Raw genomic sequence first — 24,768 nt, forward strand, 5'->3', positions numbered from 1 at the left:
GGCCGGCCGGGGCAGCCCGGCGAGCCCCTGTGGGGGGCTGGGGCGAGCCGGGCCGCGCTCCCCCGCTGGGCTCCCTCCCCCTCCGTCACGTGTGTCTGTGCAGGGGGCGCGGGCCGCCTCCCGCCCCGCCATCCTCCTCCGGCAGCCGCCGCAGCCGGGCGGGCAGCAGGGAGCTGCCGGCCCCAGCCTTCGCCGCCTCGCCCGCAATATGCCTCCGCTGCCCGCTGGCCATGCCGGGGCTGTGCGGGTGCTTCCCCTCGCTGCTGCTGGGGCTGGCGGCCGCGCTGCTGCTCCGGGGGCGGCTGCTCCCCGCCGCCGCCGCCACCAGCCCCGCCGAGCTGAGCCGCAGCCGCCCCGGGGCACCCTCCGCGGCCACTGCAGGTACCGTCCCCGCTACCCCGCCGCGGCTTCGCGCCCCGGGCACCTGCCCCGGGGAGACGGCACCGGCGCTGCCCCATGCCCGGGAGCGCACCTGCCGCCTTCCCCCGGGAGATCGCCCCAGCCCTCCCTCCGCCGGACCCCCGGGTGCGGGGCCGGGCACTCGCCCCTACCCCCGGAGGTTGCACCGCTCCCCTGCAGAGCCCTCCCCCTGCCCCCGGGGGCTGCCCGGACACGCCTGTGCATGCGCTGCGCGGAGCGGGTTGCTGGGGCAGGGTCACGTCCAGCGAAGCCTCTTTCATGGCTCTGGGGCACGTGAAGTCGCCTCGAAGGAGCTGCTCTTCCTTTCCCCTCCCAGCCCCCTTCTCCCGGCTCGCTGGCCTGGCCTGGCAGGTCACAGCAGCAGCTGCCCGACTTGGGGCTCGCCCGGAGGCAGAGCCCGTGGGAGCCTTTGAATGGACCTTTCTCCGCAGCTGTCCCAGCACCCAGCGCTGAAAAGACCATGACTTAGCTTTTTCTTGTCTGAAAAACAAAATTGGTCCCAAGGGAAGGCTGACACAGTATTTTTGTGGGAGTGGAAAAGAAAGCGTCATGATTAGTCTCCATAAGATACATCTAGGTTTCTGCGCGGCTTGGGAGAAATTACGTGTCCCGGTGGTCTTTATTCCCCTCCACCCCCGCCTGGTGTTTTCATCCTGCGCCGTGCGAAAAACAGGCTTGGGATTGAGGCAGGTTCAGCATCGTTTTAAACTGCTTGTGTTAGCACTCCTGGCCAACACACTCTGCTGGCTGCGATCTGCGACACCTCAGTGATGACTGAATTTGTGAAAATACAGCTTCAAGTTGCTTACGCAAAGAGTGGAACATTTTATTTTTCCGAAGCCCGAAAAAAGTGTTTTTTAGGGAAGCAGATAGTAGATCCGTATTAGTTCCTAACACCTAAACAGAATCCATCTTTGCTATCGCTGGATCTCTTTACTGTGCGGATACTATAACATGTTGTTGTAGGGTGGGAGGGAGGAATGTATCCCTTCAGCTATGTGGTTGCTTTGACCTACTGATAGCAGGAGATGGTCCTTTAAGTGGCTGGATAATGCTGTTCAGGAAAGTGTGCCTTGGTGAATTCCTATATGCAGGCAGTAATCGCTAGATTAACGTAATGGATGATGCATTTGTAGGCTTCTTAAATCTCTCAAATGAGTGGCAAAATCTGTGAGCTCATTTGTGTTCACATGCACTCTGTGGAACAAGACAATCTGTTAATTTTCCCAACAATTGTGAATGTAGAACAATGTAGTTATTTCACAAATGAAGGTCTCAATCCTGCAATTGAATCCATGTAGATAGACCCAGGTGCAGAATCAGGGAACCAGTCAATACGGTTTTAAAAAAATATTTCTGATTAAAAGACTCTTTTCTACACATCTATCTTCCGAAATCAGCCTAAAAAAATTTGTACTTGTCATACTGGCTTTCATCTAAGGATTTCAAAATGTGTCCAAACATTATTTAAGCCTTTGTATTATCATGGTCTCATTTTGGCAAATAAGCACAGATTTAGCTTCATTTCAGTTCAGTCCAGTCAGGTACTGAATACTGCCTAGCAGACCTAACTATATGTTTAAATTTATGCGTGTGCTTAAGTGCTTTGCTGAAATGAAGCCCATGTGAAGTATGTCCAAGTGTTAGACTGATTGTACTGATAGGTCAATTGTAGAGCTGGAAACACTTATTTTATAACCACTAGAACATGCATACAGAAAGGAAAAAGTTTCTGTTGAACATGAATACAATTCATGGTTATTGTTGTAGATCTGGGGATTTGTTCCTTTTCCATCTACAATCGCTAATAAAATAATTAAACAAATACCAGGAAAGCTTGAGAGAGAAAGGGGTTGAAAAAAATTTTTTTTGATGCCACACATTTGTTTTTCTACAGAAAATCAAAACATTTTTGTTTTTCAGAAACCTTTTAACGTAGGCAAAGGGGAGAAAAAAAGGCTAAGATGTGGGAACTGAAAACTGCATTGTTGTCATTTAGCTTTAGATGAAAAACAAAAATTCCTGTATTTTCCCTCCCAATTTTTAATGGAAAATATTTACCATTCACCCTAGCCCAAGTTAAAAGATTGTGTCAATATGACTGGTTTGTGTGGTAAACTTTTTATGTATAAGACATTTATTTTTCTGTGAGTGACTTGACAGAAAAATAAATGGCACCACATTCTTAGCTGATTCTATTTGGTTTTATTTTAAATAAAAATTCTTGATGGCTGGGCTTTAAAAAAAAAAAAAAAAAAAAAAGGTCTAAGGCAGTTTGGTGCACATTTCCTGTTGACAGTCCAAGCCAACTACCATTCATCAAAGTGATTGAATGCACTGACTAGGTGCTGTTTAAATATATTCACAGCTCTGTTAGTGTGCGTCTCAGTCTTCAGCTACTGTTCCAGTTGTCTGTTTTAGAAATGATCTTGGTCCAATTTATGTAACCATATATTGCTTTTAAATAGCTGTGACTAAACTATCATTCTTTACTTGAGAATTAGGCAGTTTGGTAGCCAGCTTTATATTTAGGTTGTCTATCATAAGATTTGTTTATCATAACATTTTTGACATTTTTTCAAGATTCTCTAACACCTTAATTGTTCACAATGAGCCACTGAAATTCAATAAGAAGAAAGCCTTGGGGCCAGAAATAAATCTTTTCTTTGTCCTGTGAAATTCTGTTCAGATTTAGCCGAATTATCAGCTGCTGAAAATGGTAATTTTCCTTCTGTCACTTCCATTACCAGCAATGTCCAGGCAGCAGAATAACTGAACATGAACATTCTAAAGCACTGGTCCCATGCTGCTGCAGCAGGAGCACACACTGCACTGGGAACCCCAGGAGCAGACAATCTTTCCAGGAGGTAAAAAAAGAACTGGGCTGGACTTGGCTGTGTTCTTCAACCCATCATGTTTCCCTGGTAACCTTTCCACCGAAGGAGGAAGGAGCTTCCCCAGACTCCTGAACGAGAGAGGGGAGAGTTGGATTGGGTTCTACTTTACCCCCTCCACCACCACCACCACTCCAGGTTAAGCATGTGGCTTCAGAGGCCCATTGTCCTCTAGCACAATAGCATTTTATTGAAATATTTAGTCTGGTAGCTCAAGTGGTCAAAGCCTGAGTTGTAGTGCTCTAGTTTCAGGGTTCAGATTCTACTGATGTGACATAAAGGAGGTATTGGGAATCATAGAAGATTAGGGTTGGAAGAGACCTCAGGAGGTCATCTAGTTCAACCCCCTGCTCAAAGCAGTACCAACCCCAACTAAATCATCCCAGCCAGGGCTTTGTCAAGCCGGGCCTTAAAAGCCTCTGAGGATGGAGATTCTACCACCTCCCTAGGTAACCCATTCTAGTGCTTCACCACCCTCCTAGTAAAATAGTTTTTTCCTAATATCCAATCTAGACCTTCCCCACTGCAACTTGAGACCATTGGTCCTTGATCTGTCATCTGCCACCACCGAGAATAGCTTCGCTTCATCTTTTCTGGGACCCCCCTTCTTGTAGTTGAAGGCTACTACCAAATTTCCCCTCACTCTTCTCTTCTGCAGACTAAATAAGCCCAGTTCCCTCAGCCTTTCCTTGTGAGTCATGTGCCCCAACCCCCTAATCATTTTTGTTGTCCTCTACTGAACACTCTCCAATTTGTCCACATCCTTTCTGTAGTGGGGGCCCCAAAACTGGACACAGTACTCCAGATGTGGCCTCACCAGTGCCGAATAGAGGGGAATAATCACTTCCCTCGATCTGCTGGCAATGCTCCTACTAATGCAGCCCAATATGCTGTTGGCCTTCTTGGCAACAAGGACACACTACTGACTCATATCCAGCTTCTGGTCCACTGTAATCTCCAGGTCCTTTTCTGCAGAACTGCTGCTTAGCCAGTCAGTCCCCAGCCTGTAGCAGTGCATGAGATTCTTCCGTCCTAAGTGCAGGACTCTGCACTTGTCCTTATTGAACCTCATCAGATTTCTTTTGGCCCAATCCTCCAATTTATTGAGGTCAGGGGTGGCCAACCTGTGGCTCCGGAGCCACGTGCAGCTCTTCAGAAGTTAATATGCGGCTCCTTGTATAGGCACTGACTCCGGGATTGGAGCTACAGGCACCAACTTTCCAGTGTGCCAAGGAGTACTCACTGCTCAACCCCTGGCTCTGCCACAGGCCCTGCCCTCACTCTACCCCGTCCCTCCCCTGAGCCTGCAGTGTCCTCTCTCCTCCGCCCCAGAGCCTCCTGCACCCCACAAAACAGCTAATTGAGAAGTGCAGGGAGGGAGCAGGAGACACTGATCGGTGAGGCTGCCGGTGGGTAGGAGGTGCTTCGATGGGGGTGGAGGAGCTGATGGGGGGGGCTGCTGACATATTACTGTGGCTCTTTGGCAACATACATTGGTAGATTCTGGCTCCTTCTCAGGCTCAGGTTGGCCACCCCGGTCTAGGTCTCTCTGGACCCATCCCTACCCTCCAGCATATCTACCTGTCCTCCCACCTTAGTGTCATTTGTGAACTTGCTGAGGGTGCAATCCATCCCATCATCCAGATTATTAATGAAGATGTTGAACAAAACCGGCCCCAGGACCAACTCCTAAGGCACTCTGCTTGATACTGGCTGCCAACTAGACATTGAGCCGTTGATCACTACCCATTGACATCACTAGGTTGTCTCCCCCATTCAGTAAGGGTCCCACTTTCCTTGACCATCTTCTTGTTGCTAACATACCTGTAGAAACCCTCCTTGTTACCTTTCACATCCCTTGCTACCTGCAACTCAAATTGTGCTTTAGCCTTCCTGATTACCCCTGCATGCTCGAGCAATGTTTTTATACTCCTCCCTAGTCATCTGTCCAAGTTTCCACTTCTTGTAAGCTTCCATTTGTGTTTAAGCTCACCATACAAATGTATGGTTGTGTATAATAGAATTTGTATTTTACTTTTTTCCTCTTTAAAAAAACCTAAAGAATTATATTAAAGAACTATGGTAAACATATGTTCATATTGCTGCAGTGTGCACAGGATGGGTAGTATTCAGGGAATCAATAAGGGTTATATAAGTGAATGAGGCTGTTTGTAAGGTTCCTCCCTTATTTGCTCTATAAGTTAGAAAATGTGTAGAGAACAAGTCACAGGCCTAACAGGAAGAGAGAGGGATGGAGCTTATGGCTTATCTCTCTCCCTCTGTCACAGATTTCCTATGTGATGCTGAGTTCGCTACTTGAACCATTATTTTGGCAGATGGCCACTCATAATATTATTTATTTCAATTGCAGTAACACCTAGAAGCCCGAGTAATAGACCAGGACTCTCCTCGGTGCTGTACAAATACAACCCAGAAAGATTGTCTCTGCTCCAAAGATTTTGTGTGTTTCTCATTTTCTGTGTGCCCAACTTGAGACACCTGGGGTCAGATCTGTAGAAATGCTGAGCACTGCAACTGAAGTCAGTGGGAGCTGTGAATGCTCAACATCTCTGTCAGAAAGGAAGTGAGGTCTGGGGGAATGAGCTCAGGACTGAGAGTTCTACCCATGGCTTTGATCTCAGGCAAAGATTTGTCTCAGTTTCCCCATTTGTAAAATGGGGATAATCTCTTACCTTGCAAGGCAGATATGGAGGTCAATTAATTAATGTTTGTGAGGCACTCTGTTACTCTGACGATGTTGAGAAAATGAAAAATTCTGTAGAATACAGACTTTGGATGATGTGCAGTAAATGAGTCGGGCCACTAATTGAATGATAAGGATAAAAATAAATATCTGTTTCATCCCCACAGCATGGTCTATTCTGTGCAATAAATGAGGGCTTCTGTGGGGAAAATAATAGTACTATATTTAAAGACTATCTCATATTGCACAAGGTGGGTCGGGGGGTGAATTGAGGTTGCACAGGTAACCTTAATTCTGGCTCTGAGTTTTGATTGCTTGACTTCGCAATCTAAAAAATGTTCTTTTAACATACTTTAACTGTTATTAGTTTGTTCAGCTTTCAAAAATCAACTACAGGCACCCGTCCCAGTCATGTGTGCCTACCCTATTCATGAGAAATCACAGAATGAACAAACAAAGGACTGGCCATATGTCTGTCCACTGCAGGCCATCCCCTCAGCCTTAGAGCAGAGAGTTAAAAAGAAAGAACCTTCCAGTCACACTGCAAGACAAGAAATTTGGGCTCTAACGGTACCTCTACACAAGCTACAGAACTGAGCATCGCAGACCAGTCTACAGCCTTGAGCTAGTGGGGCTTTCACTCTAAAAATAGCTGTGTAAATAGTGCTTTGAAGTTGCACTCAGGCTCTGAAGCCCAGGGAGAGAGGCGGGCCAGAGCAGAACTGAGCCAATTCCCTCAACTAATTAACATGTGGAAAACAATATTCAGCTTCTAGTGATATCTCAACCAAAGTGGTAAATACTCCTTCCACCACAAAATCAAAAAATAGATTCAAATGAAAACACAGTGCATTCCCACTTGTCATAATTCCTAAGGCTCAACAACTCGAACCCCCTGACCACCAGAGCAAGCTATCAAAACCAGAAATGCTCATTGTTAGAACAGCATCTATCACACTAATTTATGAGTCACTTGGGAGAGTAAATCAAAAAATAACCACAAGCTTGACTGTTAGACACCTGTACAGAACCATCACATTACATCACCACAGCAGACTCTCACTAAAAATTTAGTCAATGATCAGTAAATAGAGGAGGAATATGGGAGGCACAAAATCATTTAAATCCAGAGAGGAGACAATGTGGCAGAGGAAATGTTGAGATAAAGCAACACTTTGTACTCCAGTGTCCCAGATACAAGGAAGCACAAGAAAGACATTCCTTCCAATGGTCAGGATTCGTAAGACATCTCATCAACAACCGACTAATAAAACACTGTGGCTGAGCCTGGAAGGAAAAAAAAAGATGGCATTGCATGGCATAGCAATATACTTCTGGTTCAGGAATGGACAGTAACAACAAATGGACTGAATCAAACTCCAAACACAGTGTCCACCCCTTTCTAGGATGGGTCCAGTTTGACTCTGAGAAATATCTGAAAAGGGATCCATCTTTTTCTTACACGTTGGAAACACTTGTGTAGCTTGTCAGCAGGTGGATAAATCTAATTGATTTTTTTTTTTAAATATGTCTGTGACCAGGGTCCTAGTGGGGGCCAGCTGAGGTCACTCAATTAGGATGAACTTTATAGAATGGGGCAGAAAATCCCCCAAAAGCTGGTGGATAGTCCAATACTTAGATTTACTAAACCAGCATAAAACAGCTTCTTAATTACCTCACTGGTTATTCAGGAGGCAAACAACACAGTTCCCTTAAAGTGATCCGGCCTCAGGCCGCCATCCAGGTACCTAAGTCAAATATGATGATTTCTGAAAATCTTATTTCATCTTATTTCATCATAAAAAAGAAAAGGTTCTACCAATCCGAAAGGATCAGACACGTTACCTCCCAGGTTAATTAATGTTTCAGATCTTACCCAAATACACGCTACAGATAATTCTTATTAACTAAACTAAAATTTATTTAAAAAAACAGAGAGAAAGTATGGTTAAAAGATTAATATGCATAACGGATGTGAGTTCAATTCATTGAGGTTCAGATTCATAGCAGAGATGGTGAGCTTTGTAGTTGCAAAGAGTTCTTTCAGAAATAGTTCATAGTTACAGTCCGAAGTCATTGCAGGGTGTTCCAATTTAGGACTGGAATCTCAGTCCTTATGCATAAGCTTCCCCTGTATGAAGTCTCAAGCAGATCTGAGATGACAGAATCGGGACCCAAGGATATTTTATACAATTTCATGTCCTCTTTGACAAGTTGGGAGTTCCTTGGGAACAAAAGATAATTCGGATGACTTTGAAGGAGATCCATCACCTGTACTTTGCTATATAATTAACATACGATGATTGGCTTGTTCCTCCACCATTCACAGATGATTTGCTATACATTTCAAAGAGAGATGAATATAGAGAGATCCCATATTTACAATTCATTTAAATGCTAGGGTGTTCTTTTGATACCTGAATTATCAGAATACAGCATAAACAGGGACTGTTGATTACATTGTTGACCATTACCCATATACATGTAAATACGCAAAACCACAAACATTATCTTTCCACATGTCTTTAAGGGTTGAATTTGAGCCATTTATTTTGCGGGATGTGTAACCCTTTCTAGCCATGCATCACAAAGTCTTTTTGATTTATATGAGATTATTTAAAAATACTTTTGTTTTTAAAAATAATTTCAAATTAAATTTTAAATGGACTTATGATAACTGATGTTAAGGCCTAAGTGTATTAGAATCTATTTAAATTTAAATTAAATTTAAATTACACAAAAATAACATTAAACAGTTCATATTTGTTGCCAAAGTTTTAAAGCAAGTCAGACTACTGAACTGATGGAAGTTACTGGCTAAGCAACTAGAACCAGTGTTTTCTGAAGTTCTAAAATAGCTTTTGACAGTTTTTTGCAGACTAGTCCATTCAGAACTGAGACTCTCATTGGAAGTTGAAGAGGTAGGAAAGCTTGTTTTTCCTTTCCAATCAATGAATACAAGTTAGGTGTGAGAGGATGTGCTCTACTAGTTCTAAAGGGTGAGCAGAAACAATAATTTCAATTCACTAACTACAGAGAATACCTCCTTTGCTTAATAAATCAGTTAGTTTTAAATGTAAAACACGTTTTGATTAACTTTTTTCCCCTTACGTGTCCAGCACACTTAAGATTGTTTAACAGTTCAGTAAAACTAAATTTAAAATGCATTTGTGCGTTTTTAATTTAATTCCTATTTCCATCCAAATAGTTTGACGCAAATCTAGTAAATAGTAACACATCATTCACCATTTTCTAACATAATAAAAAAGTAACAATTAAGAATATGAATAAATATATGTTAAGCTATGTAATTGCTGAAACAAATGTGTATCAATATAGTGTATCCTTCAGGTTAGCAAAAAGAAGTACTAGATTGCAATGATTTAATGACAGGTTTCAGAGTAACAGCCGTGTTAGTCTGTATTTGCAAAAAGAAAAGGAGTACTTGTGGCACCTTAGAGACTAACCAATTTATTTGCATCCGATGAAGTGAGCTGTAGCTCACGAAAGCTTATGCTCAGTCTCTAAGGTGCCACAAGTACTCCTTTTCTTTTAATGATTTAATGATTATCAACCAATGAGAATCAACCTTTCTTTAGGAAAATAACTGAAAAGTTCAGTTGCAAACCATGATTAAAATCAATGGTTTAAATCATGTTTCTTGCTGGCTGATTTAAATCAAACCAGCCTGCTTGTCATACCAACAAAGTCTTATTGAATTGACTGTGTAGCTACCCACAGGTTGCTGCTTCCTATATGGCAGCTCAACTCTATAGCCATTCTGTTTGCCTCCATAGTTTGTTCTGGGCTCCTGCTCCGGCTTTCCCTCCTCAGCCCCACCCTGTCAGGCATCCTTATACTCCCAAATTAAATATTTTGAAAAAAATTGGTAGCACATTCTCAAAAGGACAGATCTCTCTTCGGATTGGTTTCTTAAGGGTGTAGAAAGCATCTGTAGAAAGAAGGAAATTGTGCAGCCGTTTTCCTGGCTGCATAATTGCATAGGACATGGGGCCTTGCTCATGAGGTCAGGGCTGTCAAATTAGGGACTATTGGTGCAGCCAGCCTGCATAATTCCTATCACAGAAATTAAGATCCATTGTCTCTTGCCGTCATTTCTGGGGTTAAACTTTCCACTGGCAGCTTGGCTTTTTCAATGGAGGGTCATTGGAGCCAGAGTTTAGCCAGTGTCCGAGTGCAGTGTGATAAGACTTATATATTCAAGCCTTTGAAAGATTACTGATTAAATCAGGAATTGTGGGTTTTTTAAATTTATTATGGGGTGGGGGAGGGTGCCTTGCAGCCCTGAGTTAAAAGGCTAGTGTTTTGTTTTTGTGTAGCGTTTAGGAATGTAGGGTGCCAAGGCAGTTGAAGATAGGCACCAATATGCATTTCCAGATAAATAACATGAACCTTTTGGCAAATCTGCACCTGGTTTCAAGTGGAATTACCGAAGTTCGGTACAGTTCTCACCCCAGACAGAAGATGTCACTGAACACAATGCAAGGTACTAACCCCTGCTGCCTCCAGAAACAAGTTCTGAACACACATTGTTGTGTGGAAGCTCATTGCTATTCTCTAAAATACGATTCTTGCTGGCATTTTTAGTTCTAGTTTCTTAAGTAAGTAGAGGGGGGAAACACAATTTTATATATAGTGGTTTTCCATTTATTCAGGACCCGTGTTCAGAGCACTCAAGTTATTAGAAATGGCAAGAGAAGATAATTGTCAGTGACTATAGTAGCACAGCACAGGAGGAGATTGGATGAAACTATAAAACCCAGTAGACTGGAGACAGGAGAATAGTGCAATAAAGGAACGAGATAAGATGATATGAAACTAAGTTAGGGAAGAAATTGAGAGGTGATATGACAGGTGGAATATGAGACAGGAACATATAATGGAGAAGAGGAAATATATGTGGAGGGAGGCTTATTTTCTGTGTGTTTTATGAAGGGTGATTGCTCAGCTGTCAGGAGCAATCATGGGAAAGGTAAACCCAAAAACTGAAACAAAAAATCAATATTTGAGAAGGGAAAGTTGGTAGGAGATGTAAGCAATCTGTGACAGTGAAGTAGTGAGGGGAGAAAGAAAGGAGAATTATTATAAACAATTCAGTTGTACTGAAAATTTGAGGACCATCATACTGAACAGTAGTAGCACCAGTGTTCCAATGTGATTCAAGAAGCCCAAATTGGCATTAATTTCCTCAGTGAAGAGCAAGGAGGTAATTGGGCGGAAGAAGTGTTGAGTGGTTAGAGTGCGGAATTGGGAAATGGAACCTCTGATTCAGCCCTGAAGAGCTTGCAGTTTAGTTTGTCAGATGGCAATATGTGAATGTAGCCAAATGGTTGTAGTTTCTGCTGTTCTTTTTATTGGTTTCTGTTAATTTTTGGTAAGACGTTGGCAGGCACTAAATCATCAGTGGCCAACCAATATGTCAGCTTCTACTAAAATTGCTGTAAGTCTGAAAGAGGGCAGTGTCAGGATTTGTAATACAGCTATTGAGTGGTGCCATCAGGGATCTGCAGTGTGTTTTATCTATGAATTAGTTGTTAGTAGAGGAAAACTTCTGTTACCAGATATGCCTGTTAATTTGGGGTATGCTCATTTATTAGGGTTGCTCTTTGGAGGGCAGGGGGGGTTCTGTAATTCTATAAATGTACTGCTTGTTTCACTTGTGTGTTCATATGGAGCTCTGCTCCTTCTTTCTGCAAGTCCTCTCCCAGTGGAGCTATTCTGCAGGACCTAGGTTCACTGGGGCTGGGTTCCTCCAGCCCTAGAACTAGATGAATATGCGGGCACACACACACTAACAGAGCAAGTCTGAGAGGACCGGGTCAATCAGCATTCTCAACCTGATCTCCTTATATGTCCCTGTACTCAGTGGGCTGGGTTAAGCAGCACCTTCAAGCTGTCATCCTTATGTGCTCCTGGACTCAATAGGGTGGTCTGAGCAGCACTTTCACCTGCCCCAGACCCCCTTATGTGCCACAGGTTTAACACGTCCCTATCCCACTTTCACATCACGATTGTACTGGTAGTAATCCACTTGATAAGCAAACCCCACAGTATTTTGGGGTGCTACAAGGATCTTTAGCTTAGGTAAAAGAGGCGTTGCTGCAGAGTAAATGGGGGAAGCTAAAACCCAAAAGAGTAAAGTGCAGAGAGAGAGAGAAAGAGAAGCAACCAGCTTAACCATAAAAGTTATTTATTGAATAATAGTGATAACTACACAAGGAGGGATAAACCAACATAGCATAACCTTTAATAATGTAATACCTAAGGTAGAAAGGAAAACAGAGAAAGAGAAAGAGGGGGATCTCACCCACTCCATGAGGCTTGAACTGGTCGGGGTTCCCAGGTGATGGTGGTAGCTCAGGGTCCTGAGTGCTGGAGACAGGCAGAGCCCCCAGCACGATCAGTCAGGAGAAGATGGATTCCTAGTGGAACTCATGCATAGTTTGGATCTAAGCATCAGAACACTTACTTGGGCATAGGTAGGCGTTTTTGTAGAGAAAATACATTGGTTCAAGGGAGAACACTAGATTTGTTTATACGTAATCTGATGACTTAAAGAGTTTTCTTTAGGCTAGACAATAGGAGCTGATCACTCTTGGCTATGGGTGGTGTTTTCTTCCAGGGAGCTCACAATGCAGCTAGGCTGCTTCAGTATTTTGGATATCAATCAAGGATTTACTACTAGAATTGGTCTGATAATTGCTGAGCTGGGTGTGTGCAGGCGTAGGTTCATTAACATCTGGAGCAGAGATTCCCATGATGCAGTGCGTCCCTGCTTTTCTGGTCCCAGAGTTCAGTGCGGTTCTTTGTTCTCCATTCTGTATATAAATTGATATTCTCCCTCTCCCATCTTTCATGCAGATGAGGCTAGGGGAGTTGTCTCTTTTTTCCATTTTGTATGCTAATGGAGATGTCTTAATCTTGTCACCCTTGTCAGGAGGGGTCTAGGTTTGTCTCCCATCTGCCCTTCATTGCTCTCTGAAAGCCCCTCTTTTCTCTGATCGGTGTTGGTTCAGGAAGAGACTGGTGGTGGGGTGGTGTCTTTCATGAGTCAGACAAGGTAGATACTGTGCCCTGGTTCTCCAAAAACACAGAGCTGACTGGTATCACTTCTGAAGACTAAGGCTGAGATTTGAGAGAGGCAAGTTTATTCAAAATAGATTCCAGATTCTACTGGAGATGTATCTAGCCCTGCGAGGTAGGGAAACACAACAATTAGGGCCCTACCAATTTCATGACCATGAAAAACATGTCACGGACTGTGAAATAAGATCTTTCCTGTGAAATCTGATCTCCCCTGTGCTGCTGGGAACGCCCCAGCCAGGGGGCTCCGAGTTACAAGTCCCCCCACCAGGCTGGGGAGGGAAAGGACTTGTCTTTCCCCTGCAGGGCTGCTGAGGTGGGAGCAAAGGTGGGGAGAACAGACCCACCTCCGGGTACCTTTTGGGTTGGGACCTCTACAGTTACAACACCATGAAATTTCAGATGTAAACATCTGAAAATGTGAACTTGACCAATTTAAAAACCATCTGGCCGTGAAATTGATCAAAATGGACTGTGAATTTGGTAGGGCCCTAACTATAATCCACATTTTATAGATGGGGAACTTAGGCACAGAGACTAAGTGACTGACTCAAGGTCAGCAGGAAGCCTGTGGTGCCGCAAGGAATCAGACTTGGATCTTCCACATCCCGAGTTAGCAAGAGTTTTGGTGTGGGTGGCATTACCCTTTTTTCCCCACCTAGATTGCTCAGGAATCCTTAACTTGCATTCACTGTTGGGATTCCTCTGTGAGCTCCCTCCTTTCCCTGTGATCCCTCCCCGAAAAGTGCTGCATCACAGCAGCATTCTCTGGTCTAGAAAGATTCTGAAAGCTACTCCCTCCAGAATTCATTAGTGTCACTCTTGCAGCTTTCCTTCTCTCTATCCCTTTTCCCCAAGGAAGCATGGAACTTGCCGCTAGCTCTGAATTCTGATTTTCACAAGGCACCATACGTTAGTGCACTGTCCCTACAGCGCTAAGTCACTTTTATTTAAATTGGCATACTCGGTAATGCAATGAAGTGAAGCACTGTTACTCTCTGTTTTACGTTTCTGCTTTACTGTGTGTCCCTCCTACCCCTTGGTGTCTCAGTTGTCCTAGAGAAAGTGTGAGGAGAGGTATACATTTAAGATTTAGATACAGATAGCTGCTTTGCTTAGGGGTGTGAAAAATCCCTACCCCTAAGCTCTGTAGCTGTGTCAGCCTAATCCCTGATGTAGATGCAGAGAGGTTGATGGAAGAATGCTTCCCGTCGACCTGAGCTATCATTGCTAGGGGAGGTATAGCAACGAAAAAATACCCTTCTGTCGCTGTAGGCTCTGTCTGCACTCTGGGGTTATGCTAGCATGGCTACAGCACTGTAGCTTTGTTGCAGTAGTCCCCATACTATAGATGTGGTCTGAGAAACAGATATATCTGTAAAAAGAACAGGAGTACTTTTGGCACCTTAGAGACTAACAAATTTATTAGAGCATATCTGTGTCAGCACAGCACAGACCAACAGCTACCTCTTCAAATTCAATTAAATTCACAAAAACAGCGTATTAATTATTGTATTAAATTATACTGTAAGTGACCTGTATACATAAGAAAGAAAAAGTTTATCAAAACATGTTTTACATTTAAAACAAAACAAATTATTAACTGTAGGGAGTATCTGTAGCTAGTGAATTGAACTGATAATTTCTGTCCTTCAAGATTATAGAACATGTAGATCTCATCCTCTCACATCTAATGTTTCATAGGCGCTGACTCCGTGGGTGCTCTGGGGCTGGAGCACCCCTGGGGAAAAATGGTGGGTGCTGAGCACCCACCAGCAGCCCTTTATCAGCTCCCCTCCCTCCGTGGTGCCTTTCTTTAAATCTTGGCAACAGACATGCATTGGTTAATATTTGGGTTTTTTAATACATAATTTAAATGATTTTAATGGATTATAAATACAGGTCTTAACATAGGTTGTCAATTTCAAATTTAATTTTAAATAGGATTATTTTTAAAAAAAACGTGTTTCATTTAACATAAAGAAGTCCATTGTTGTTAAATCATCCACTTTTATCCACCCTGACACCCAGTAGTGCTAATGAAAATCAGTCTAGACCAAACCCTGTACCATGCTGAAAAACACTCCCATAATATGATAGTAAGAAAAAGACATGTTATAAGATTATTGAGGTGTGGAATTGTCCCCCAAAGAAAATGCTTCGGTGGACAAAGAAATGTCACAGTGGACAATATTAGGAAATATGCTATAGAAGCAACTCTGCATTGGCAGGAAGATGGGACTAGCTGATTTAATAGCTCCATTCCACGTCTAACTTCTATGGTTCTGTGAAGATCGTCAGAAGGAAATACATACCGTTCATAACAGGAATGCCATTTATGAAACAACCATTTGTCAAAACTTTTTCAAGATATTGAAGCTAGTATCTGTACAGCATTCTGATGCAAGACTATTATAATGCCCCAAAATGTTATATAGGGGATTATATTTTTGATACTCCTTCATAATACCATCCGCTTCATTACAAGATAGACTTGTATTGTCATTCAGTATAAAAATAAAAGCTCAGATTTAAAGGTAGCAACTGCAGGGGACTGGAGGAGAAAAAGCCACCTTTTAAAAACAATCCTTTGAAGTATATGTACAGAGATTTTCTCTGTCAGTATGTTTTACAGATTGTGATGGCAGAACTTGCTCATTAAAGTACTTTAGATCAGCTTCTCTTAACGGTCCAGGACATGAATTTCTTATCCCACACCTAACTGGTCTTATTTAATTGTTGCTGTAATATGGTTAATTATTTACATCAGAAATGCTGAGCCATTTAAGTAAGGTTACAGAAAATGTTGTTTGTGCTGAAGAAATGATTCCTGTGTAATTGAAAGCTCCCTGGATCATAGTTTTTCTTTTGTCCTTCATTTTGCGTCTTTGCACTCAGGAGGGTGAATCTTCTGTGTATCATAATAGCCAAAGTTCTAAAACTCATGCAGCTGGATATCTAACTGTGGCACTTAAGAGTTACATCAAAAAGCAAAAGCAAAATTACTACGGTAACTAAAATGCTGGGCATAACTTCACAGTCATGTACCTAGAGTTTATGTACTGGATAAAGTATAGAGATTTTGATAAAGTGAAGACTACACAAATAACTGAATAACACTGTAATAAAATTTGTGGTAACTCATGAGATTACTAAAATATGTTCCATATCCCCAAGACATATATAAAACCAGACCCAGTTTTCATTCTGTGCACTAAATGAGGCAGTGGTGTAATGGAAAATAAAGGATACGATTGTGTTGTTAAAGATTGAATCATAATGCATATATACAGGGGGGCAACTTTACTAGTGACACTTCCTGATTTTTGAGTGCTTGACTTTGTAATCTCACTGTTTCCATGAGGTGGTTTTTTTTATTTTGTTTGGTTTGGTTTGGTTTTTTAATGGAATTTCACTCTGATTGTCAAAGCACAAGACCATTATCTGTGAGTGTGTATCTAATGCAAAATAGGCAGAATTGCTATAGAATCATAGAAGATTAGAGTTGGAAGAGACCTCAGGAGGTCATCTAGTCCAATCCCTTGCTCAAAGCAGGACCAACACCAACTAAATCATCCGAGCCAAGGCTTTGTCAAGCCGGGCCTTAAAAACCTCTAAGGATGGAGATTCCACCACCTCCCAAGGTAACCCATTCCAGTGCTTCAGTACCCTCCTGGTGAAATATCACCTATCTTAGCCGGTGAGTACTTTTAGCTATTCATTGTCGCTGCTGACGGAAAGGATGAAATACTTATGTAAGGTACAGCATGGGATACTGTACTTCTACAGAAGTTCAGGTATTTCTCCCTCACATTTGCTAATTTACTAGAAACATAATTAAAAGGTTGGCATTCTTATAACTTGGCCCAGAACCATGCTGTATGGTCACCAGTTAGTTGTGAATGGACCCAGTCATTTCCAAGCCAACTGCGTCTGGATAGAGTTTAGTCACAGTTTCTCGCTCAGGGTTCTTAAGATAAGCTCAAACATCCTGTCTGATGCCCTTCATTGAGATGTCGGGGGCCACTACTCAGGAGCCAGAGACCCAAAATGGTGTCTGTCACCGCCCAGCGCTCCTCTCCCCCCTGCCCAATTGCTTACATGTGCTCCTCCAGAGCTCCACCTTGATTGTGGACTCCCTGGACTTCTAGTTTAGTCCCTTTAGAGACAATGTGGCAAGAAAGAAAGGAATTCAGGCTTAGCAAAGGAATTTAAGCACGGTGTCTTTACTCTTAAGGCCTTGTCTATACTTCAAACTTTGATCAGTGCAAGTTATGTTGGTGTACATCTATCAAAGTTGGTATATTGCTCATGCCCATGTGGCTGCTTGCATCAGCGCTGTGTGTACTGAACAGGTGTACGTCTGTTGATGCAAAGTGCAGTGCACCCCAAGTCGATGTCCCAGTGCATCATGCATGGCAGTCAGGTGCAAATGCCTTTTGGAAACTTTTCACAATTTGTTGTGGGATAGAAATGAGTCACCCAGGATCTCTGGGAGCTAGGGATCAAGTTTTCAGCACACAACTTTCTCCATCCCATAATGCCATACATAGCCCATAATTTCATGCCTTTTTTTTTTTTTTTTTTTAAATCCCACAAACCCGCATGGCACTTTTTGGATGCAAAAGGCTACATTTCTGCATCTGCCTGCCGAGCTTGCCCCAGCCCTCCAGCACAGGGATACCAAAATGAGAGGTGCGCTGACAGTTAGTGGTGATCGCAGTGTCAGATTACTATCGGTCAGACATAGCTTCGAACTACCTGCCAAGTTCTTCCTGCAAATGGATGATCTGATTCACAATGATTGTTACAAATACAAATAGTGTTCATAATACCAAGTAGAATCTATCATTGGGCATGTATTCCCCAAAGTGTCTCACTATGCATGCTTTTTAAAAAGGTGAAATTCTATTTTTTTATTTTTCAAAATATTAGTCAATTTAAAGACGTTCAGATTGTCACTTCTCCCTTTAAATGGTGGTTTGCAGTGTTGTTGTAGCAGTGTTGGTCCCGGCATATGAGAGAAACAAAGTCAGTAAGGTCATGTCTTTTAGTGCACCAGGCTGACGGAAGGTGCACACTTTCGAGCTTACAAAGGGTTCTTCCTCAGGTCTTCAAATGATTGTAGACCCTGAAGTTAGAGAGAGCAGTATTCAGTATTTTTCACGTTTTTAGGTTTCCTGAAGAAGAATTCTCCTGGGAGAGGAGGGGGAGTTGCAGTTAAAACCAAATTAGGCTAATATGTAAACTTGGTACTAAACATATGATGAAGCTTCCAGGAATTAATGAACTTTTGGAAATTATCTTTCATAATATCTCTAGAACTACTGCTTTTAGACAGGCCATGTAAAGATTGTTTTGAATAAGCTTATATAGCTGGAACTGTTCTTAGCAATTTAACTCTGGTAGTAGTGTATTTTTCAGTTGCTTTTTTCCTTCTGACTATTTCTATATGAAAAATTTGGTAAAGAATGTTAAAAGAATAATGTGATTAGGGCCTATAAATCAGTAAATGTTTCATGTAAATAACCACATTGGCTTCTAAATATTTCATTAGATTTAGATATTATGTATTCGGTGATGAATGTTGCTGCTTTTTAATGGCTTTTGCAGAGCTTGGATCAACTTGGCAGTCAGCACTTCAGACGTTTAAAATTATTATTATTAAGCAGGCCCTCATTTTTTTCCTTCTGTAGTAAATTCAAATTCATCCACTTATGCACTGTGTGTCGTCTTGAATTTAGAGCAGGTAATGCAGTGTGGTATGTTAGGTCCCAAGCCTGCAAATGTTTATTCCTTAATTTGCAAGCATGAGGAGTCTCTTTGAAGTCAGTGGAACTACTAATGAGTGTAAAATTAATGGAAGTTTGCAGGATCAGGGCCTTAATTTGACATTTGGCCTTTGTCCCTATTTCTAGAAGGGCCTTCCGGGCTGTTTTACTGAGTGTTCAGATTGAGATCTTGCTCCAAAGCCTTACTAGTATTGGCTGGGTTACCAAGCTGCTGGTACTGGAAAGGTTTTGCAGTAAATAATGCATGCATTCTCTCTGTTTCTCATATTTATGACTTTGTATGGGAAGTGAAAGGTTAATGTGCCTAAGCAATAGATGTTTTTCTGTATTTTATTAAAATTAGGTCACTTTAATTCTGATGTTCAGCGAGTTTAGCTACTTTGTAGCATTCTAATTATTTTTCAGATATTAACTTATTTTGCTTCGGTCTTATTTGTGAGGAACTGTTAATTTTATACTGCAGATATTGTTCTCTGTAGCTGGCTGTCTAAGCTTAATGTGGTGGTTTTCTGAGAGATTAGATATAAAATCATCAATCTTTTCTAGACCACTAAAATGAGTGCAAGTAATAAAAGGGTTTCTATGTGTGTCTGCAAAAAGAAAAGGAGTACTTGTGGCGCCTTAGAGACTAACAGATTTATTTGAGCATAAGCTTTCGTGAGCTACAGCTCATGAAGGTGCCACAAGTATTCCTTTTCTTTTTGCGAATACAGACTAACACGGCTGCTATTCTGAAACCTGTGTGTGTCTGAGTGCTGTTACTTGGAGATAAATTTATAGAGACATATAATATCATTGGTTAGCTGATGTATTTGTGGAATATGTATTCTAGAGTAATTCTAAAGAATGGGAAATTTCCAAAATTCCAAGAATTAGTTTATATTTCACATCAGCTTCCAAAATAGTGGAGATTAAAATAATTCATCAGTGTCCATGGCCAAATTAAGGCTTGGTTAGTCAAGGCCTTCACTGGAATCATCTGAATTTGAAGGACTGAAATTTGGCATCAGATTTGCAAAAACCAAAGCCTAAAATTTGGTTCCTAAATTCATATTTTTAGGCAGCTAAAGAAGTAGCATGTTTTTTCAAAAGTGCTGATCAGCCAGCTGCTCTCATTGACTTCAGTGGGAATTCTGAGTGCTCAGCACTTTGAAAATTAGGCTACTTATTTAGCTGCCTAAATACGGATTTAGGGGCCTAATTTTAGGCTCCTATTTTTGAAAAATATGACCAAGATCTCTTATAGAAATAAAATTTTCATTTTGAAAAAGTTGTTTCAGAGCACAGATGACCTGATGATATTGTTACCCTGAAATTTTTTGTAATGTTTGTTTATTTAGACTGCAGAGATGTCAGTAAATACTTTCCTGCAAGGAGAGGCACTGAAATGACTATCAACTTTGTAATACATTTTTGGAAGAATGGAGGAACAAGTAATGTTACTATCTTCTTTATTCTTTATGACAGGTTTCAGAGTAGCAGCCGTGTTAGTCTGTATCCGCAAAAAGAACAGGAGTACTTGTGGCACCTTAGAGACTAACAGATTTAGTAGAGCATAAGCTTTCGTGCATAAGCATAAGCACGAAAGCTTATGCTCAACTAAATTTGTTAGTCTCTAAGGTGCCACAAGTACTCCTGTTCTTTATGTTAATAGTGAACATAACTACCATTGTTCTGTTTCTAACAGAACTGGAATATACAGCCACAGTAATTTTGCCTCTCTAATATTATTTTATTTCTAATTTTGCAAAATCAGTAGATAAGAACACAATATTATCCTCATTTCAGTTGTATGCCAAGCTATACAACTAAGTCAATTTAACATTTTTGCAGTTAAAGTATTTATCAAATCGTGGCTGAGATGTGGATAAAATGACTGACAAGTCTTCAAAATAGGTGAAGTTGTTTTTATCGCTAGTCTTTACGTTGTCTGGACAATATGTTCTGAATAAGGACAAAATTCAAGCTTTTTATCTGGCTATAAAAAGTGCTCTGGGATCTTTAATAGCCATAAACTGTCAGGTGCTCAGTTTTTCATCTTGTATGAGAGGCAGCGCTTTTTGGACAATACAGGGACTTCAGTTTATTACTGAATGTTGCCTATTGATTCACCATCATCGGTTTCTTAAGGACCCTAGGTTTTCTTCTGGATCTTGGAATTATCTGCTGGGCTCGATCCTGTTTAGTTTGTGAAATCTGATGGGTTTATAGATTCTGGTTAACAGCACTCGTTTTTGAAGGATTTAGTTTAACATGTTCACTTTAATTTGATGCATTTGTGATTAATAATTTATGTAGTTCCATTTGTGTGCATGGTGCTCTAGAGAAACAACAGGGCAAGGTTCTTTCCCCATAGTTTACAACCTGTCACAGATGTAAATATGTAGGACCGCCATGATTCAGGTGTATGGGGTTTTAGAGAGAGCACAAAGGAGAACATCCCAGGATGGAATGGATGTTGACAAGGATTTGAAGGAGGAGGATAGTTGGTAGACAGGTGGGAAGTTGTTCCAAGTGAAGGAACAACATGAAAAGCAGAGTGAGAGAAGAGATATTTCTCTTGGAGAAAAATGAGGTGATCAAGGAGGGTGAGTAGGAGGAAAAGAGGGCAAGGATGAGGACCAGTATATTATTTATGAGATGCAATGAATTGTCCAAAAATGTTGGCCTCCCTTCTGCACTAATTATTTTGCTTCTTTTGAAACAGACTTACTTTTAAGACATGAAAGTGCCTTTCATGTATTAGTGTTACAAGAATCCTGCTTTTTTATTGTCCCACAGTAAATATTTAAATAAACTCTAATGATCAAGTGCTTTAATTTACTATATTTAATGTGTTAAATGTTTTATTGCTAATCTGGGTAGCATCTTCTGTTAATTGCTCATTTAAGGTCAATATACAAACGCTGCTTTTTTAATTGTTTGTGGATTTTATTTGGTATGACTCATTAATAATACATAGCACTTTATGTCTTCAAAGTGTACTATAAATGTAAAGCCTCAGAACACCCTAATGAACTAGATAAGTATTCTTTTCCCCATTCACACCATAGAGGCTAAGGATGAAAACTTTACATGCTCTGGTTTTGTCTATAAAATACCTGCACACAAGTTAGAGTTATTGTATTCGCAAAGGTATGTACGTGCCCCCCATAACTTTCATGCTCATGTTTTTGGCATATCAGTGCTTGCACCTTTATAAATACAGACCTTTGACCATGTCTACACTAGAAAATTATGTCAACCTGACTTACGTCAGTATACAGCTGCCACAGTAATTAAATCGCTTTTCCATGTCCATACGACGCTCCTTGTGTCGGCGGTGTGCGTCCTCACCAGGAGCACTTGTACTGACTGTACTGTCATTGTGGGACAGCTTCTGAAAGCCAGCAAGTTGATGTAAGCAACACAGGGTCTACCCTGACACTGGGTCAGCCTAACTACATGGACATTGACACTGTGCCTCTCATGGAGGTGGAGTTATTAAGTCGGCGTAGCAGGGCAGTTATGTCGGCGGCAGCAAAATTTTAGTGTAGACACTTACATAGTCACAGGTTGAAGTAAGCTGCCTTGTGTTGAACTAACTGTAGTGTAGATCAGGTCTAAGTAACTTTCCCAGGGTTAAACTTTCCCAGAGTAAGTCAGTAGCACAGCCAGGATTAGCACAGAGGAATTTCAGGCTTTCAGACATATACTCCGGCTACTAAAAATACTCTGGCTACTGGCCATGCCTGGGTTGCAAGTAAGTGTCCTGGTTCTGAAGATGCCTCCATCAGATCATTCCGCTAATAGGAATATAAACCCTGCAAAATGAATTATTCACTTGAATGGTTCTTCTGATGGTGTCAACCCTATGAGTGTGTCTATGATCCCCAACAGAATCCTTTGAAGTAAATTCAGCCTTGTGTTAACAAAGTAATGTGTAACGCAAACCTTGGACAGTTTCAAAACTAACAAACAGGAGGCGAGGGGACTGTCATATGCAGAAAGACTACAACAAATAGTTCTGAGTGTTTGAACCTCAAGAGCAATGGCTGCTTGAAGTCCATGTAAGGTGTGGCACTGTGACTTGCCTTGGTTCTATGTGTGCTAATCAATTAAGGCAATTTTGAAAGTGCCCATCTGTGATAGTGGCTGATGGAGTCTTCAGTGACGTCCTCCCACCGCTGATGCTTTGGAACATGTAGTTTTAAAAATTAATTAACATATGTGCCCCTTAAAACTTCAGAATGTTGGCTTAGCGGTTCAGTGAAACCCTATGTGGTATACACTCAGGCAGTCGGAGTTGCTTCCCCTTCTGGAGTCTTCCACTGAAAGAGCTTTATTCCAATAAATTAACTGCAATGAGTGGTGCACAGAATGGGGAAGAAGGTATCTTTTGTTTTAATATAATTTTATTTTCTTATTTTTGAGCCTCCACTGCAACATAATGTTGTTTCTTGATGATTGGAGTAATTGTTCTGTCCTGTCTTCCTCTCTGATTTCTACCGCTTCTGTCACCTTAGGGCTTGCCTACACATACAGTAATGCACGCTATGGGGGTGTGATTTCTGAAATGCACTAATGTGTTGCACATTGATTGGTTTGTGTAGATCCTGCAGGGGCACACTGAAGGTTTCCTAGCGCACTTTAACATAGTGCTGCTAGGTCCTGGAAAGTGAAAGCACTGAGATGTCTAGTTCCAAGTCCATTTTAGATTTAATGGCTTTAGAGCTCAGCGTTAAGACCTTTGAAGTGGATCTGGAATTGGATGGGAAACCAATGTGGAGCACTGCTATGTAGGGTTGCCGGGTGTCCGTTTTTTGACCAGAATGCCCAGTCAAAAAGGGCCCCTGGTGGCTCTGGTCAGCACCACTGACTGGGCTGTTAAAAGTCTGGTTGACAGCGCCGCGCACAGAGCTAAGGCAGGTTCCGTGCATGTCTTGGCTCCGTGCGGCTCCCGGAAGCAGTGGAATGTCCCCCCTCCGGTTCCTACACAGAGGGGCAGCCAGTGGGCCCCAAGCACCTGCTTCACAGCTCCCATTGGCTGGGAATTGTGGCCAATGGGAGCTGCGGGGGCGGTGCCTGCGGACGGGGCAGTACGCAGAGCTGTCTGGCCATGTAAGAGCTGGAGCAGGGCCATGCTGCTGCTTCCGGGAGCTGCTTGAGGTAAGCGCTGCCCAGAGCCTACACCCGACACACTTTGGAAAGTGTAGGGGACAATTTCCTGGTGCAAGTGCTGGAGGAACCAACTGGGGCAGAGTTCTTCTTGACCTGCTGCTCACAAACCAGGAAGAATTAGTAGGGGAAGCAAAAGTGAATGGGAACCTGGGAGGCAGTGACCATGAGATGGTCGAGTTCAGGATCCTGACACAGGGAAGAAAGGAGAGCAGCAGAATACGGACCCCGGACTTCAGAAAAGCAGACTTTGACTCCCTCAGGGAACTGATGGGCAGGATCCCCTGGGAGAATAACATGAGGGGGAAAGGAGTCCAGGAGAGCTGGCTGTATTTTAAAGAATCGTTATTGAGGTTACAGGGACAAACCATCCCAATGTGTAGAAAGAATAGTAAATATGGCATGCGACTAGCTTGGCTTAACAGTGAAATCCTTGTTGATCTTGAACACAAAAAAGAAGCTTACAAGAAGTGGAAGACTGGACAAATGAACAGGGAAGAGTATAAAAATATTGCTCGGGCATGCAGGAGTGAAATCAGGAAGGCCAAATCACACCTGGAGCTGGAGCTGCAGCTAGGAAGAGATGTTAAGAGTAACAAGAAGGGTTTCTTCAGGTATGTTAGCAACAAGAAGAAAATTAAGGAAAGTGTGGGCCCCTTACTGAATGAGGGAGGCAACCTAGTGACGGAGGATGTGG

The 24,768-nt window shown here is 42.1% G+C and overlaps 1 protein-coding gene across 1 annotated transcript in view; it reads left to right on the plus strand.

Moving 5' to 3' along the window:
• The first annotated feature begins 230 nt into the window (after window positions 1-230).
• Window positions 231-24,768, plus strand: part of FAM171B (family with sequence similarity 171 member B) — a 73,121-nt gene continuing 48,583 nt past the window's right edge. The window contains exon 1 of the mRNA XM_074967738.1: window positions 231-381. Within this exon, the coding sequence (XP_074823839.1) occupies window positions 231-381 (151 nt within the window). The remainder of the gene's footprint in view (window positions 382-24,768) is intronic.

Source organism: Natator depressus, chromosome 11, assembly GCF_965152275.1.
Source record: "Natator depressus isolate rNatDep1 chromosome 11, rNatDep2.hap1, whole genome shotgun sequence".
NCBI classification, from domain to species: Eukaryota; Metazoa; Chordata; order Testudines; family Cheloniidae; genus Natator; species Natator depressus.